Source organism: Notolepis coatsorum (assembly GCF_963971535.1).
Source record: "Notolepis coatsorum genome assembly, chromosome: 17".
In the NCBI taxonomy this organism is placed as follows: domain Eukaryota; kingdom Metazoa; phylum Chordata; class Actinopteri; order Aulopiformes; family Paralepididae; genus Notolepis; species Notolepis coatsorum.
Genome location: NC_140181.1, coordinates 24884823 through 24901976, shown reverse-complemented (window position 1 = coordinate 24901976; position 17154 = coordinate 24884823). Strand labels below are relative to the sequence as shown.

At 42.6% G+C, this 17154-nt stretch overlaps 1 protein-coding gene across 1 annotated transcript in view; it reads right to left on the bottom strand.

Moving 5' to 3' along the window:
* The window catches only part of arhgef16 (Rho guanine nucleotide exchange factor (GEF) 16), a 77165-nt gene that overhangs the window by 18487 nt on the left and 41524 nt on the right, over positions 1-17154 (bottom strand). Inside the window, exons 7-11 of the mRNA XM_084333343.1 lie at positions 12978-13130; positions 11494-11623; positions 10997-11071; positions 9735-9827; positions 5458-5609 (exon numbers count right to left, since the gene is read on the bottom strand). Of these exons, the coding sequence (XP_084189469.1) occupies positions 5458-5609; positions 9735-9827; positions 10997-11071; positions 11494-11623; positions 12978-13130 (603 nt within the window). The remainder of the gene's footprint in view (positions 1-5457; positions 5610-9734; positions 9828-10996; positions 11072-11493; positions 11624-12977; positions 13131-17154) is intronic.

Here is a 17154-nt window from a genome sequence, read left to right as displayed (position 1 = left end):
TTGGAATTCTGACAAAGCCATACTTGGTCATTTACTGTACAACTGGGTTAGGACATTTGTAGGGGCCAGTTTCGAATTGCAGTCTCCCGTAGGTGTTTTTTGAGAGTGTTTTTGAAGGTGGGTAGTGATTCACATTCCTTTACAGCTTTGGGTAGGGCGTTCCACATTGATGTGGCATAATTGCGAAACGTGTTTAGTCCCTTGTTTGAGCCAAATCTGGGTTTAACATGATTTGTGGAGCTCCCTCTGGTGTTGTGATCGTGGTATTCACTGACCTTTGGGAAGTATTTTGACATGTACATGGGTACCTTGGTCGTGTAGTGTATCTTGTAGACCAGGCCCATTGCAAGTTGGGTAACACGTTAGGTTAGGTTAACTTATGGTGTTAAGTTAAGTGTCAAAAACTATCTTTGTGTGTTTGCCTAATTCCTTTAGAAAATATTTCATATATTCAAAAGGGACAGTTCTGATTTTTGGACCCGTAGTCTAATTTCTTACTTACCAATATTGTTGTTGATCGGTAAGAGTCCTTTCTCAGCTCAATCCATGCTGTTCCTCATACTAGCTCCGGATAGTTAGCCACAAACCAATGCGAAGCAACCCGTCTGTACAAGCTGACTGAGACTCAATGGAATTTACTCCACAGTCACACAAAGTACATTTTAATGACCCTCACTCGACCCCATTGACTTTGCATTGGCTTGTGGCTAACTAGCTGGAGCTAGTATGAGGAACAGCATGGATTGTGCTGAGAAAGGACTCCACTGATCAACAACATCGTTGTGAAGTATGACATAGGGCTAGGATTCTAAAGAGCATTAGCAGCCTGCTCCCTGCCCCCTAACTGCTGTGAATCATGTGGAGAAGTGACTTTTGTTTAGCTTCTAACCTTCTATGCACCCAGAAGGTGCAGGGTGCATAGTCATGTCACAGCTGTTAAACTGGGTTACAGAAGGTGCAGGGTGCATAGTCATGTCACAGCTGTTAAACTGGGGTACCATTATTAGTACTTGAATTTACTAGTATGGTCGGTGAAATCATAATTTACCAGTTGACCAGAATACCATGCATGCGTGAAGAGAAGCAGCATGTGGGATCGTATGTAGCTCATTGAGGTGCATACTGGTTAGGCAGCTGTAGCACCATTGGAATTCACTATTGGAATTCACTCCAGCCTGGAGACGTTTTGGCAACACATTCACATTGCACGTTCCTTGCGTGTCTGTTTACTGAGTGGGCCAGCAACCAGCTACTGTGACCTGAGCTCTGGGTCATTGGGGATACCCTTTCCTCTCACCATAACTATCTCTCCCTCTCTCCAAGAGGTTGGGTGCTACACAGTGGCGATGAAGGAGGCAATTTCCACCATACATTGTAAAAAAAAAGAAAAGTGCTTTGAGTATGTCAATAGAAATAATAGTTCCGCGGCTGGGTGGCGCAGCGGACAAGGCGCTCGTCACCAACGCAAGAGACACTGGTATCGAATCCAGCTGTCAGCGTTGCTTCCGGCTTGGCCGGCCGTCATACTGGCTCGATTGGCAGAGTCAGCGGGAGGGAAGCCGGTGGGTGGGTCTGGGTCGTTGTGGACAGCGACTCCTACAGTTCGGTCGGGGCGCCTGCACAGCGAGGGAAGGATCTAAGAGAGGTAGTGTGACCTTCCACACGTTACACTCTCTCAGGGAGAGTCCGCGCTGCCAGGTGAAAAGAAGTGGTGGGCTGGGTACACATGTGTCGGAGGAAGCATGTGATAGTCTCCGCCCTCCCAGACCGACGGTAGGGGGTAGAGTGCGCAACGACCAGGAAGGGGATTGGGAATTGGCATAACGACTAACATTGGGAGGGGAGAAAAACAGAAAAAGACGGGGGGGAAAAGTATAAATATATAAAAAATTAAAATACAAAATATATAATAGTTCAGAGTATATATCTGCTTAGAAAACGAAAATGTCTAATTCTTTTTTTATTTTTTATTTCTCCACGTGGTAAATACACAGGTAACAACATGTTTACAAGAACGCTTTGGAGTTGTACTTGGAGTGTATTTCGTGACTGTTGGGAACTTGGCTACACTGGCACACCTACTTCCAGTGAATGAGCTAAGCTAGGCTAACAGTGCGGCTGTTCCTTAACTCTTTCTCTGCCAAACCCGAGAAAAGTTGGGTGAGAGGCACAGCGATCGCCTTGAAATGTTGTTGCCTGAAGCGTATTTCCCATATAAACGAGTATAGACATATACACTGGCGATGGCGATGCGATCACTTGGAATTATTCTTTTTGGAATACCTTCTAGCTATGGTAAGGTATATTCTATTCTATTCTACCGAACCTGAAACATGTTTTTGTAACAATCCCAGTTTTGCGTTTTACCGGACGTAAAACATGCTCGACAAACACGATCACAGTTTTGAGTTAAAACGACCCCCCCCCCCCTTGATGATCTTGTGAATGCACATATGTACTGATTTGGGAGTATTTGGAGCTTCAGGCAATCAACCAGAACGATTTGGGCTTATTGCATAATGTGTCATATCTCGCGATCTATGGAAAAAGACTGGATTATTCTGGAAATGGGGCTATGTTTAGCGTGTAGTGTGTAACAAACTACAGTGTGTAGAAATGAACTAATTAGTCAGTAATGGACTATGAACAATGCCTGTCAAATGAGCCATACTATTGTCTCCATAGTAAGGCTGTCCCCGAAGCCTGTTTTTGGGATTCGAACTTCGTCAGGGTTTTACGAACGAACGTTCGAACCTTCGTTTTAATTAAAATTAAAAAAAATTAAAGTTAAAAAAAAAAAAAAAAAAATTCTTATATCCTCAAACTAAATCCTCAATTTGAATAAAGTGATTAATCTGATTAAATTAGTCTCTTTTTATTAAATCAACTTTCTTTAATGAATATAACATTTTTTGTATACTATAATATTAGTGTAGCCTAATCTTTATCTGCAACTGTGAAGAAAAACCACATTGGTTCAAACAGAATGAATACACATAAAATAAACATAATTTTTTTTTTTTTTTTTTTATTAAAAATAAGAAATTCGAATTTTGATTTAGAATTTGAATGTTAACATAACGAACGAACGTTCGAACGTTCGGGCTCAGCCTTACTCCATAGCTATAATACAGAACACACGATGGGTCTACAAACATCGCTAAAATTGTCAATAACGCTGGCGCCATTTAGTAAAGATGGCGAAAGCTTATGGCAGTCAATGAGTTAAGCCTAATGCATGCACAGAGAAGAAAAGGGTATGTATCTGCTTGTCTAACTCCAGAGTATATGGCAAATAAGCTAATTTCCCAAAAAGTTGGCATGTTCCTTTAATGACTAGATCACCTGGACACAGAGCTGAGCTGCATCTCAAATTAATCTCCAGGTTCCCAGCTTTCAGATGCTGTCACCACTTCTATGTGGCATCTACTGTTGACCTGCTATCTCCCCTAAAGATCTACTGTTGACCTGCTATCTCCCCTAAAGATATACTGTTGACCTGCTATCTCCCCCTAAAGATCTACTGTTGACCTGCTGTCTCCCCCTAAAGATATACTGTTGACCTGCTGTCTCCCCCTAAAGATCTACTGTTGACCTGCTGTCTCCTCCTAAAGATCATCTACTGTTGACCTGCTGTCTCCCCCTAAAGATATACTGTTGACCTGCTATCTCCCCCTAAAGATCTACTGTTGACCTGCTGTCTCCTCCTAAAGATCATCTACTGTTGACCTGCTGTCTCCTCCTAAAGATCTACTGTTGACCTGCTATCTCTCCCTAAAGATCATCTACTGTTGACCTGCTGTCTCCCCCTAAAGATCATCTACTGTTGACCTGCTATCTCCCCCTAAAGATCTACTGTTGACCTGCTATCTCCCCCTAAAGATCTACTGTTGACCTGCTATCTCCCCCTAAAGATCATCTACTGTTGACCTGCTATCTCCCCCTAAAGATCATCTACTGTTGACCTGCTGTCTCCCCCTAAAGATCTACTGTTGACCTGCTATCTCCCCCTAAAGATCTACTGTTGACCTGCTGTCTCCCCCTAAAGATCATCTACTGTTGACCTGCTATCTCCCCCTAAAGATCTACTGTTGACCTGCTATCTCCCCCTAAAGATCTACTGTTGACCTGCTGTCTCCCCCTAAAGATCTACTGTTGACCTGCTATCTCGCCCTAAAGATCTACTGTTGACCTGCTATCTCCCCCTAAAGATCATCTACTGTTGACCTGCTATCTCCCCCTAAAGATCTACTGTTGACCTGCTATCTCCCCCTAAAGATCATCTACTGTTGACCTGCTATCTCGCCCTAAAGATCTACTGTTGACCTGCTATCTCCCCCTAAAGATCTACTGTTGACCTGCTGTCTCCCCCTAAAGATCTACTGTTGACCTGCTCTCTCCCCCTAAAGATCATCTACTGTTGACCTGCTGTCTCCCCCTAAAGATCTACTGTTGACCTGCTATCTCCCCCTAAAGATCTACTGTTGACCTGCTATCTCCCCCTAAAGATCTACTGTTGACCTGCTATCTCGCCCTAAAGATCTACTGTTGACCTGCTATCTCGCCCTAAAGATCTACTGTTGACCTGCTGTCTCCCCCTAAAGATCTACTGTTGACCTGCTATCTCCCCCTAAAGATCTACTGTTGACCTGCTGTCTCCCCCTAAAGATCTACTGTTGACCTGCTATCTCCCCCTAAAGATCTACTGTTGACCTGCTGTCTCCCCCTAAAGATCTACTGTTGACCTGCTATCTCGCCCTAAAGATCTACTGTTGACCTGCTGTCTCCCCCTAAAGATCTACTGTTGACCTGCTGTCTCCCCCTAAAGATCTACTGTTGACCTGCTGTCTCCCCCTAAAGATCTACTGTTGACCTGCTGTCTCCCCCTAAAGATCTACTGTTGACCTGCTGTCTCCCCCTAAAGATCTACTGTTGACCTGCTGTCTCCCCCTAAAGATCATCTACTGTTGACCTGCTGTCTCCCCATACAGATCTACTGTTGACCTGCTGTCTCCCCCTAAAGATCTACTGTTGACCTGCTGTCTCCCCCTAAAGATCATCTACTGTTGACCTGCTGTCTCCCCCTAAAGATCTACTGTTGACCTGCTGTCTCCCCCTAAAGATCATCTACTGTTGACCTGCTGTCTCCCCCTAAAGATCATCTACTGTTGACCTGCTATCTCCCCCTAAAGATCTACTGTTGACCTGCTATCTCCCCCTAAAGATCATCTACTGTTGACCTGCTATCTCCCCCTAAAGATCATCTACTGTTGACCTGCTGTCTCCCCCTAAAGATCATCTACTGTTGACCTGCTATCTCCCCCTAAAGATCATCTACTGTTGACCTGCTATCTCCCCCTAAAGATCCCCTGTCTCACTCTAAAAAATACAAACATGGGTCTATGTGGGTCTCGGAGGGCTAATTGGAAATGTTGTCACAACTATTAACACACCGACCTCTTCTTCCTGGTGACGATGAGCACGTCGTTGAACAGGAAGAGGTAGTAGCTCCTGTGGGTGAAGGCCTTCCAGATGCTCAGCTCCTCGGTGCACACGGCCAGCTCCCCTCGCTTCCTCAGCCAGCGGGACGCAGACACCAGAGGGAACGGCTAGGGGCAGAGAGACATGTGCTTTAATGGAAGAAAGAAAACAAAGCTATATTTACAGTAATAACAAAAACAGAAAAAGAGAATAACAGTTAAATACAAGTTAATTACGGTATTTACAAAATAGGTCCAAAAAGAACGATACCTTTTCAAATCAAATTTGTATAGCCTGAAATCAGGTATGAAAAATAAGACGATTGGCTTGGCTTATAGTAGAACTACTATACGGTGTTAAAGGGTAGGTTCAGGTTAAACCTGTTATACTATAGAGACCTATAGTACCGAAAGGTTCAGAATTCTTGACCTCTAGCTCCGTTTCCTACTCAGCGATTATGCTGTCGAAGGGTAGAGACCTTTCTCAGCACAATCCGTGCTGTTCTTCATACTCCTTAGTTAAGTAAGTAGAACTCCACCCCCGTTAAGTGAGCCACTGTAAAACAAAACAAAGCAAACTGAGACAGGTCTTTTGTACAGTGGTCCCACAGTCCCACTACTGCTGGTATCCAGTATGAAGAACAGCATGGATCCACTACTGAACAACAACATCATTTGTGAGTAGGAAATGGGGCGGTAGGGGTTCAACATTCTGAACTCGCCTAACTAACAATCAAGCTAGCATGAATTCAGACACACACAGTATAATGATATGGAAATCCATGGCATAGTGGTATCTTAGGAAGTTTTTACCAAGCTGCTTGGTAGCAACTTCAAACAATCATTAAACAGACACAGCTTTCTCTGGTAGTGCTGCTATTACATCATCATTCCATGAAAATAAATATTACAATAGGTGATCCCGTAGCAATCTATTAATAAAGCTTTAAAGATCCCCTCCAAATGTTTGTTTTTTGAACCCTTCAGAATGTTAAACTACTGCAAATGTCTGGCAGCCCAGCCCAGCAGCGTCTCTACAACTTTATCCTCATTGAGATGCAAGGATCTATGAATATGCGAATGGGAAACAAGCAGTCAATGATATTTATCAGGAATTCCAAATCAGCAGCATATTTCTTTTCAAGACATGTAAATACCTACTCAGCTTTCAACATATTGGACCATGATAGGTTTGACCTATTAATGCCATCACACATCACAAGTACATAGAAGTTCTCCCTCTCAAGGGGAATAATGTGAAAAAGGTGCTCAGGTGACAAGTTCTGTACAAATAATAATTTGTACAGTCAAAGTCACAAATAACAATCTGTACAGTCAAAGTCACAAATAACAATCTGTACAGTCAAAGTCACAAATAACAATCTGTACAGTCAAAGTCACAAATAACAATCTGTACAGTCAAAGTCACAAATAACAATCTGTACAGTCAAAGTCACAAATAACAATCTGTACAGTCAAAGTCACAAATAACAATCTGTACAGTCAAAGTCACAAATAACAATCTGCACAGTCAAAGTCAGAATTAACAATCTGTATAATCAAAGTCACAAATAACAATCTGTACAGTCAAAGTCACAAATAACAATCTGCACAGTCAAAGTCAGAATTAACAATCTGTATAATCAAAGTCACAAATAACAATCTGTATAGTCAAAGTCATGCCTCCAAGAGGAGATAACCATACAGAAACATTTTGATGACAGTGGCTCAGGAGGTAGAGTAGTCGTCTGGTAATCAGAAGGTTCTCGGTTCGATTACGGCTCCTTCCGGCAACATGTCGAAGTGTCCTTGAGCAAGACACTTAACCCCTAACTGCCCCCGTTGAGCAGGTTGGCACCTTGCATGGTCTCATGTGTGATTTTATTTTATTCAGCCTTTATTTAACCAGGTCAGTCCCATTGAGACACAATGATCTCTTTTCCAAGGGAAGCCTGGTCAAGACAGCAGCTTAAAACATTGAATTTCGACAGTTAAAACTGACAATGCAAAAATTACACAATAAAACAATACCAAATCAACAGCAGATAGACAAGATACAATCTGGTCAGAGCAATAGAGTTAAATAATGGGCCGGGTAAGGAGCAGGAGTAAGAACGATATGAGGCTGGTTCCAAGTTAGTCACAAGGTTTCTAAATGTTCTAAGAGAAAGTAGCTCCTTCAGGTCTAGAGTGCTCTGTAGTGAATTCCAGGCAGCGGGTGCAAAGTGCATGAAGGAGTGCTGGCCGTATTCAGTGCAAACTTTGGGGATATGTAGCAGATAACAGTCGTTGGAACGTAAGGAGTAAGTACTCTGGGTTCTTAAAATATAACCACATAAATATTGGGGGAGTAGGCCTAAAATGGCTTTATATATAAAGGTGTGACAGTGTGAGAGACGATGTGCAGCCAATGAGGGCCACTCAACTCTGCCATATAAGGTACAGTGGTGAGTGAGGGCTTTGCAACATGTGACCAACCTCAGGGCACTGTGATACACAGAGTCCAGAGATTGCAAACATTATGCAGAGGCGTGCATATAAAGAAGGTCCCATAATCCAATACAGGAAGAAAGGTGGCTGCAACTAACTTCTTCCTGGCAGCAAATGTAAAGGATGTCCTGTGGCGATAAAAGAAACCCAATTTCAGTTTAAACTTTTTGATCAGGTTCTCTATACGAGGTCTACAAGAAAGCCGATCATCGATCAAAACACCCGGGTACTTATAACAAGGCACTATATTGATCGGGTTTCCTTGTAAGGAGAACACACTGGGAGGGGACACAGGTATCTTCCTGCCGTTAAGATTAGATAAAATTCATTAGTTTGGTTTTTAGAAACATTTAAAACAAGTTTTAAGTCTATAAGCTGACGTGGGTGAATATGGGGCATAAGTTGTAAAGCGCTTTGATAAAAGCTGCTAAATAAATGCAGTCCATTTACCATTAGAAACATGTTTTTGAGTGGAAGGGATCTTTAAATATACTGTGTCCAATGTGTATCATAGTGTGTGTAACGTGTATCACAGTGTGTGTAATGTGTATCATAGTGTGTGTAATGTGTATCATAGTGTGTGTAATGTGTATCACAGTGTGTGTAATGTGTATCATAGTGTTTAATGTACACATTACTCAGTGTGTGTAATGTGTATCATAGTGTGTAATGTGTATCATAGTGTGTGTAATGTGTATCATAGTGTGTGTAATGTGTATCATAGTGTGTAATGTGTATCATAGTGTGTGTAATGTGTATCAAAACAAAGCTTTGCTCACATCTACAGCACACAGATGTTTCCAATGATATCAAATGTTTCAGTTAAACACCCATCCGCCCAACAGGCAGGGAAATGATGTGAGAATGCTGTAACCCCCCACCCCTCCAAGCCTGTTGACAAACTCAGAGACCTGGGACTGAACGCCACCCTGTGTCAGTGGCTCCTTGACTTCCTGACAGACAGACCTGGCCTGACCTGTATCTGGTAACCCCTGACCTAGCCATTAGGGGTGGGGAAAAAAAATCTATACGTAGTAGTATCGAGATACTTTGCGTGGCGATACTGTATCGATACAGGGACGCCAAGTATCGATATTTAATGATTCATTAAAAAAAATATTTTATTTTTTGTATAAGGAAGTTTCATTGTTCATTTCAATACCTGAATAGTACAGTAGTCCACACACACACACACACACACACACACACACACACACACACACACACAGTTAAATTGGAATATTACTGTAATTTGTCAGGTACATGCAACACAGATTACAGTGTTTACATCTGCCTGCTTGAGAAAATACCATGTTCTGCAATAACAATTATTGAAGTGAGATGAACAGACTGAACTTTATTTTATTAGATAAAACTTGTTGACAAAGTTTTACTTTGCAGTTGAAAAAAGGTAATAAAAAAACGTGATAAAAAAATATATAATATCGCAATATTAATATCGTAATAGTCAGCGTATTGCGATATATTTAGTATCGCGATACTATCGTATCGTGACGCAAATATCGCGATAGTATCGTATCGTGAGGTCTCTGGCAATTCCCACCCCTACTAGCCATACCTGTATCTGGTAACCCCTGACCTAGCCATACCTTTATCTGGTGACCCCTGACCTAGCCATACCTTTATCTGGTGACCCCTGACCCAGCCATACCTTTATCTGGTGACCCCTGACCCAGCCATACCTTTATCTGGTGACCCCTGACCCAGCCATACCTTTATCTGGTGACCCCTGACCAGCCATACCTTTATCTTCCCAAAGTCCATCTGCTTCTGGATGGTGTACATCTGCTCCGTCCTCTCCATCCGCCTGGCTCCGTCATTGCAGCTGTTGACCAACTGTTGGGAAAATAAGAATAATCTCAACGGTAGTATTGCTACTAGAAACTGGATTACATTCTAAATTCCCTTTTTCCACTTGGAGTTGGAAGCATGACGCCTTAACGTTGAACTTTGTCTGGCGCTGGTCATTAGCAGGAGGTTGTGTACATCTGAACCTAATAGAGGCCTTTCACAGAATGTTTAGAATGTCCACTCTTCCCTCCATGTCGGAAGAAACAATGGTTGCCATGTGTCGATACATGATAAATACAGCAACAAAAATGTTGCGAGTCACAGTGGAACAGTAATATCATGTTCATATCATATCATCACCTACTCTGCCACTGCACAGAAATTAGGCATTTATTTTGAAAGTGGTTACCAATGGATACAGGCAGCCATGTTGAAAGAAAAATAAGTACTGGTTACACAAACTGTCTGTGCAAGGCCTCTATTAGGCAGGACAGGATAATGCTGGTTCTGTGTGTGCTGAGCAGGATAATGCTGGTTCTGTGTGTGCTGAGCAGGATAATGCTGGTTCTGTGTGTGCTGAGCAGGATAATGCTGGTTCTGTATGTGCTGAGCAGGATAATGCTGGTTCTGTGTGTGCTGAGCAGGATAATGCTGGTTCTGTATGTGCTGAGCAGGATAATGCTGGTTCTGTGTGTGCTGAGCAGGACAGGATAGTGCTGGTTCTGTGTGTGCTGAGCAGGACAGGATAGTGCTGGTTCTGTGTGTGCTGAGCAGGACAGGATAATGCTGGTTCTGTGTGTGCTGAGCAGGACAGGATAATGCTGGTTCTGTGTGTGCTGAGCAGGACAGGATAATGCTGGTTCTGTGTGTGCTGAGCAGGACAGGATAATGCTGGTTCTGTGTGTGCTGAGCAGGACAGGATAATGCTGGTTCTGTGTGTGCTGAGCAGGACAGGATAATGCTGGTTCTGTGTGTGCTGAGCAGGACAGGATAATGCTGGTTCTGTATGTGCTGAGTTGATTGATTGATTGAAAACTTTATTAACAGATTGCAGAATGGGTACAATACAGTACAGCTCAATACACACAATTGTTAAGGGGATGCAGACCAGAGAAAGACTTTCGTCTTGTTTACATCAGGGTCCCCCATTTTCAATTCATCAGGATTGATATTTGACCTGATATTTGACCTATGAGCAGGGCATGTATGGCTACCTTGCTGATGGCGTGCAGCGCCCAGACTGCTGCAAAGTACTCCGCCGTCTTGTCAGGCGTCTTCTGGCTGATGGTCTGTGAGAAACGGAAGGAGAACCTATCATTCATTTTGGTTGCGATTCTTAGTTGAGCTGCTACTTAAAGGGGCACTTCACAAAGAAACAATGCAGATTATTACTTAGGCACATAATCTCACACACATCCAAAAGCTACATTCGGGTTCATTTAGTTGTGTTAATTACAGCGCCATGAAATTATGAAAAAATATCAATACCTTGTCTTATAGGGACTGCTACCTTATCATTTCATTGAGATGTAATTGACAAATAACTTATTTTTTGCTTTTTATTTGGAGTGGAACTCCATCAGTCCTATGAACAGGTCACTGTATCTCTACTTAAGTGTTCATATGAGTTTGTTTTAGTCGCCAGTCCTACACACAGGTTACCAGTCTACACATAAACACAGCTAATGACAGAGGGAGGGGTTAGACTGACATCCAATAGCAGTGGCAGGCGGGTGACTCTCTGCATGGGCAGGATGAGGAAGGAGAGCATGGGAAGACCTCCACAGTCACTGCTGCTTTCAATCTGCTTCAGAGCCTCCTTGAACGCTGTGTTACTGGACCTAACACAGTGTTGGAGAGAGAGAGACAAAGAGAGAGAGCGACAAAGAGAGTGAGGCACTCACCAAATAATTTCCAATTGAACCAGGTGCATAATTACCTCCACTAAGGCCTTTGTTTTCACTTCTGTGTGTTTCAATTTGCTGTGCACATTCATGACCTGACGAGGAAGAATGCCATTCAGTTCAGCTGATGTGAGAGAGTCATGGTGCATCTACATCAACACTGGATAGTGGATACATTGTGACAGTGCAACATTACTTTGAAAGACAAGGGATTCAGGACGTGTTAAGCGTAACTGTTATTCAGACCAGAAGGCCTCGTCTCCATGATGCCATTCCAGTTTAATTTCAGCTCAGAGAAATGTCCCATTTCATACAAAGAAACGGTTTGTAACAAGTCCATCCTACATCCATAACAAGTCCATCCTACATCCATAACAAGTCCATCCTACACCCATAACAAGTCCATCCTACATCCATAACAAGTCCATCCTACATCCATAACAAGTCCATCCTACATCCATAACAAGTCCATCCTACATCCATAACAAGTCCATCCTACATCCATAACAAGTCCATCCTACATCCATAACAAGTCCATCCTACATCCATAACAAGTCCACCCTACACCCATAACAAGTCCATCCTACATCCATAACAAGTCCATCCTACATCCATAACAAGTCCATCCTACATCCATAACAAGTCCATCCTACAGCAGCACGTCTCTGTCTAAAGAGAAGTCCGGTCACTCTGCTGCCATCCTGATAATGCAAATTAACAAAGGGCCTGAGCCCTGTCTCTTTGAATGGGGAGTCATCTGTATCGAACAATCTGTTATACATATCATTGTTTTTCTCTAATATTGTAGGTTGCTGGTAAATTACTAACAACGCAGAATGGTTCATTTGGTCAGAAAAGACAATTTTGTGAAAGAAAAATGCCCTTTTTCCAAACAATGTACACAATGTGTCATTCAGTGCTTTCTGCCACAGAGTTCATAGTTACCATGGCAACCACTCAATTGCGCAATTCCCAGCCTTTTGGCAGAGATCGTGATTGATTTAAAACATCATTAAATCTCACATAAAAGAATGTCACATTTAATAATTTTCTCTGAATAGGTTTGTTTTGTGGCAAGTAAAATGACCACAGTGCTCCATTTCATTATACCGTCTCTGTGCCTACCAAAAAATTATAGTTTCCTGTGGTTTCACCATAGAAACGTTATTGACTGATTGTATTGTTGTAGCAATAGTTGCGTGTGAACCCTCCCCCCACAAGAATACTACTGTTTTACTATGATACAGCTCTTCTGTAGATATATCTGTAGCCGGTGGTCTCCTGCACTCACAGCAGTCTCTGCAGCGTCCTCTGCTGGAAGGTCTCGTTGGAGCAGTAGACGATGTAGGGATCAAAGTGGTGGGCGGCGTGGTTCTGAACGATGTCACTGATGTCCCGGATCAACGGGTTGTCATGGTGACGCTGCTCAAGGTCCTCAAAGAACCTGCAGAAAAAGAGAGGCAGAGAGACGAGAGAGAGAGAGAGAGAGAGAGAGAGAAGACTGAGGCAAGCTATACCGAAGAGAGAAAACATGCAGTCAGTACATTTACATTTAGTCATTTAGCTGACGCTTTTATCCAGTACAGGAGGTACCAGGAAGGGTCAGTCCCAAGGGCAATGTCTGGGGGGTTCCAATAGGTTCCAACCCCCCCAGAAGGGATCCCTATTTCATTGACTAGAAGTTTAGCCCAATGAGAGAATGTAGAAGAATGACAGTTATAGCATTGTTATCTGATCACCTACAGTATAGACAGTTAGCCTATAATTTGCCTAAATATAATCAGATTGGGGTCCCTGAGACAACATCTCATCAGATTGGGGTCTGCAGCCTGATGTGCATCAATTTGGGGTCTTTGACATGAAAGAGGTTGAGAACCACTGCTACAAAATCCAAACCCTTTTCTATTTGAACCAGAATTGACAGAGGAGGAACTACATGTTTTTTTAAACTGAGTGGACAAGAAGGGAGGCTGAGCTGGACAACAGGATGCTAAAACAATAATTAAAGGGATAGTTCAGATTTTTGGAACCCTAGCCCTCATCTCAGCAACCTACTGCACCTCACCCACAACTCGAGCACACTCTGTCCTCTCAGTACACTCTGTCCTCTCAGTACATACACCTCCCAAGGCCTGTACCTGCTATGGCCGCTGCCACTGAAAAACCTTTGACAAGATAATGACAAGAAAAATAATAAATACAGACTTAAAACTTGAGTAATAATTACAAAATACAAAAAAACGAATACAAAATATAATGCCACTGAAAAACCTTGTGTCCAACCTTGTGTCCAAACCTTGTGCCCATTAACACATTGGGTGCCATGCAGTATGCCCATCTTTACCACTCTCTGCCAGTGCTGTAACCCTATGGAGTGGCTCACCTTCTTTGCAGGGCTATAACTTTTTAAATATTATAGCTATATCGACATTACTATGGCACATTCAACATCGGGTATCTATCGTTCCGGATGTGGGAACGTTATATTTTTCCATTCATACATTGTCATGTTAGTACCGTCGTACCGTTTTTAGACTGTATAGCAGTAATTCCTAGAACACGCGCTATAGGCCCCGACGCGTATTATACATTATCGATTGGCGTTTCGTCCCTATACACGCTGTATTAAAAATTTCAAATGCATATGATCGCTATACATTATGCTCCATCATGCGTGAAGGAAAGGGGGGGGGGGTCGTTTATGATTCCTTGATTGTCACCAACGGCTTTCTTTAGTAAGACACCATACGTTGATCGGACAGATTGCAATGAAATAAATGGACAATCGAGCTGGAAATAACGTTAGATTCCTCTTACCTGTGCCCGATGCGTCTGGAGAAAAGAAAATCCAATTATTTGACGTCGATCTGCTAGATCCATTTTCTGTTTGTATGACGCAATAAACACCAAAAGCATATTGATTCTTGCATCTCGAAAGCGATCCAATGCACTCGAGGTGTGTATATTGATCCACGTTACAAGATATCTCTGGCGGAGCTTTTTCCCTGATGCACCGAGCGCCACTTCCGGTTTAGAGTGGAGTGTAACTCGCCTGAAATCCACCAGGCGGCGGTATTGAGGCGTTGCAATATCAGACAGGGTCCAGCTGGCTCCCGGAGGCTTCCTGGATGAATTATGAATGCCAATAGCGAATAAAAGAAATAACGATCATAAAAACGAGTTTACTCGTTGTTGGCACTCAACGCATGGAGTATACTCGTTATTGGCAATTAATGTGTTAAGGACAAAATTATGTGTCTTTTAAACAATGTCTGCACCTGCTAGTTGTTTGGTTCCCTTCTGCCCATGTGTGTCTGCCCTGCTACTGTTGGTCTGTCGTTGTTTGGTCCATGTGTGTCTGTCCTGCTTTTATTTATCTCCTTGCACTGCGCCTTGCTGCACTTCTACTGTATTTATTGTATTATTATTATTTAGTCATGTTCTCGCCATGTGGCCCAGGTCGTTATTGTAAATGAGAACTGATTCTCAATGAACTTACCTGGATAAATAAAGGCTAAATAAATAAAATAGAATAAAGTCCTGTTTCTTACTTGGCAATGTTATGCAACATGCATACAAGTAAATACAATATAAAATTACAGTAGCAATAGTATACAAGGAAAATAATTAAGAGAGAGGGGAAAAGAGAAAGGGAGAGAGAGAAGAAAAGGGGAGATGCACAGATAATGTTTACATTTAGAATGCCTTGTTGAATGCATCCAAACGAGCTTATGCTTATTGTCAAAAGTAAGCATAATGTAGGGCGGTCGGGTGACGTAGCGGAGATTGCGCTCGTCACCAATGCAAGAGGCTGCGGTCTCGACTCCCGGAGTCAGCATTGCCCTGCGGCTTGGGCCGGTCGTCATACTAACTCGTTAGGGGGAGGGAAGTCGTGGGTGGTAATCTGGCGTTGTGGACAGCGACGCCTACAGGTCAGGTCTGGGCGCCTGCTCAGCGAAAGGCAGGAAATGGCGAAGGCAGCGTGACCTCCCACGCGTTACGCTTCACCAATGAGAGTCCTCGCTGCCAGGTGAAAAAAGAGCCACTGGCTGTCTCCACATGTGTCGGAGGAAGCATGTGGTGGACTTCAGGGTTCCCTTGTACCAACCAGTAGGAGGAACATGCACACAACAACCAGGTAGGGGAGGGGGGGAATTGGCATAACGACTAAATTGGGATGAGGAGAAAAAATAGAAAAAATCTGGCGGAGAAAAAGAGGATTAAATTTAAGCAAGCATAATGTTGTGTTAATTCCATGATTAATTCTTTTTGGGGGGGGGGGCCTGCATATATCAGTATCGGTTGATATCGGAAATTAAGAGTTGGACAATATCGGTATATCGGTAAAAAAAAAGCCTATATCGAACATCCCTAGTTTGTAGCTAACTATCCAGAGCTAGTATGAGGAACAGCATGGATTGTTCTGAGAAAGGACTCTACTGATCAATAACAGCATTGGCAAGTAATAAATATGGCTAGGGTTCCAAAAATCAGAACCATCTCTTTAAGACTAGTTCAGTTACTTTTAAATATATTTTAAAGACTAATTTGCTCATTTCATTTTTGTGTCATTCTTTGTTCTTTTTTTATTTAATTTTTTTTTTAATGTACATTACTTCCATGCCTTTGTTTTATGCGTGTTTTTTTAATACTACGATAACCTAAACCCATTTGAAACCCACTACATAAATAATGGTTATTATCATTATTATCACTATTGATTTACCCATATTGAAAAATGTAATTCACGGTTACAGCAATATGATATCCACTTAGGAACTATTTCTTAGAATAATTACTATTTCTAGATTTGGCCGTTTGACTAAACAGAAGATTTTTTTTTAAAGCCGCCTGTTAAAGAGGCCATGAGTCAATGATATCCAGACCAACAGCCCCACCCTGTAAACAACGACACCCTCAGACCCGCACCCATCATAGAATTATATCACGAGAAAGAGTCAAATGTGTCATATTTCATCAGTGTTACCTCCCACATGCCACACATGCATTCCATCCTAGCAGACAAGCCGATATAAGATGGATGAATGTCTTCTGCTATTGACACGCAGCCTATATTTTCAATACAGAGAATACAGTAGCCGATAATGTGCAATTGCTTCTAAGCAGGAGAGCACATCCCAGCTTATCTTAAAGCGAAGGGAATGCCGCTTTATGCGTCACAGTTGTATAACCTGTTTGGCGAACATGTTTCAACCTGTTCAGTCCACAGGATACTACAGAAATGCTGAAGCCAAATCTGATCTCTGTGAAAACCTGAAAGTGACCAGTTTCCCACCAGAAACCACTCCCTGCGGCCTGCAAGGACGACTCTGCTATCCCTGTAGTGTACACTGTGAGGGCCTGTTGTTATCCTCTGCTGTCCCTGTAGTGTACACTGTGAGGGCCTGTTGTTATCCTCTGCTGTCCCTGTAGTGTACACTGTGAGGGCCTGTTGTTATCCTCTGCCG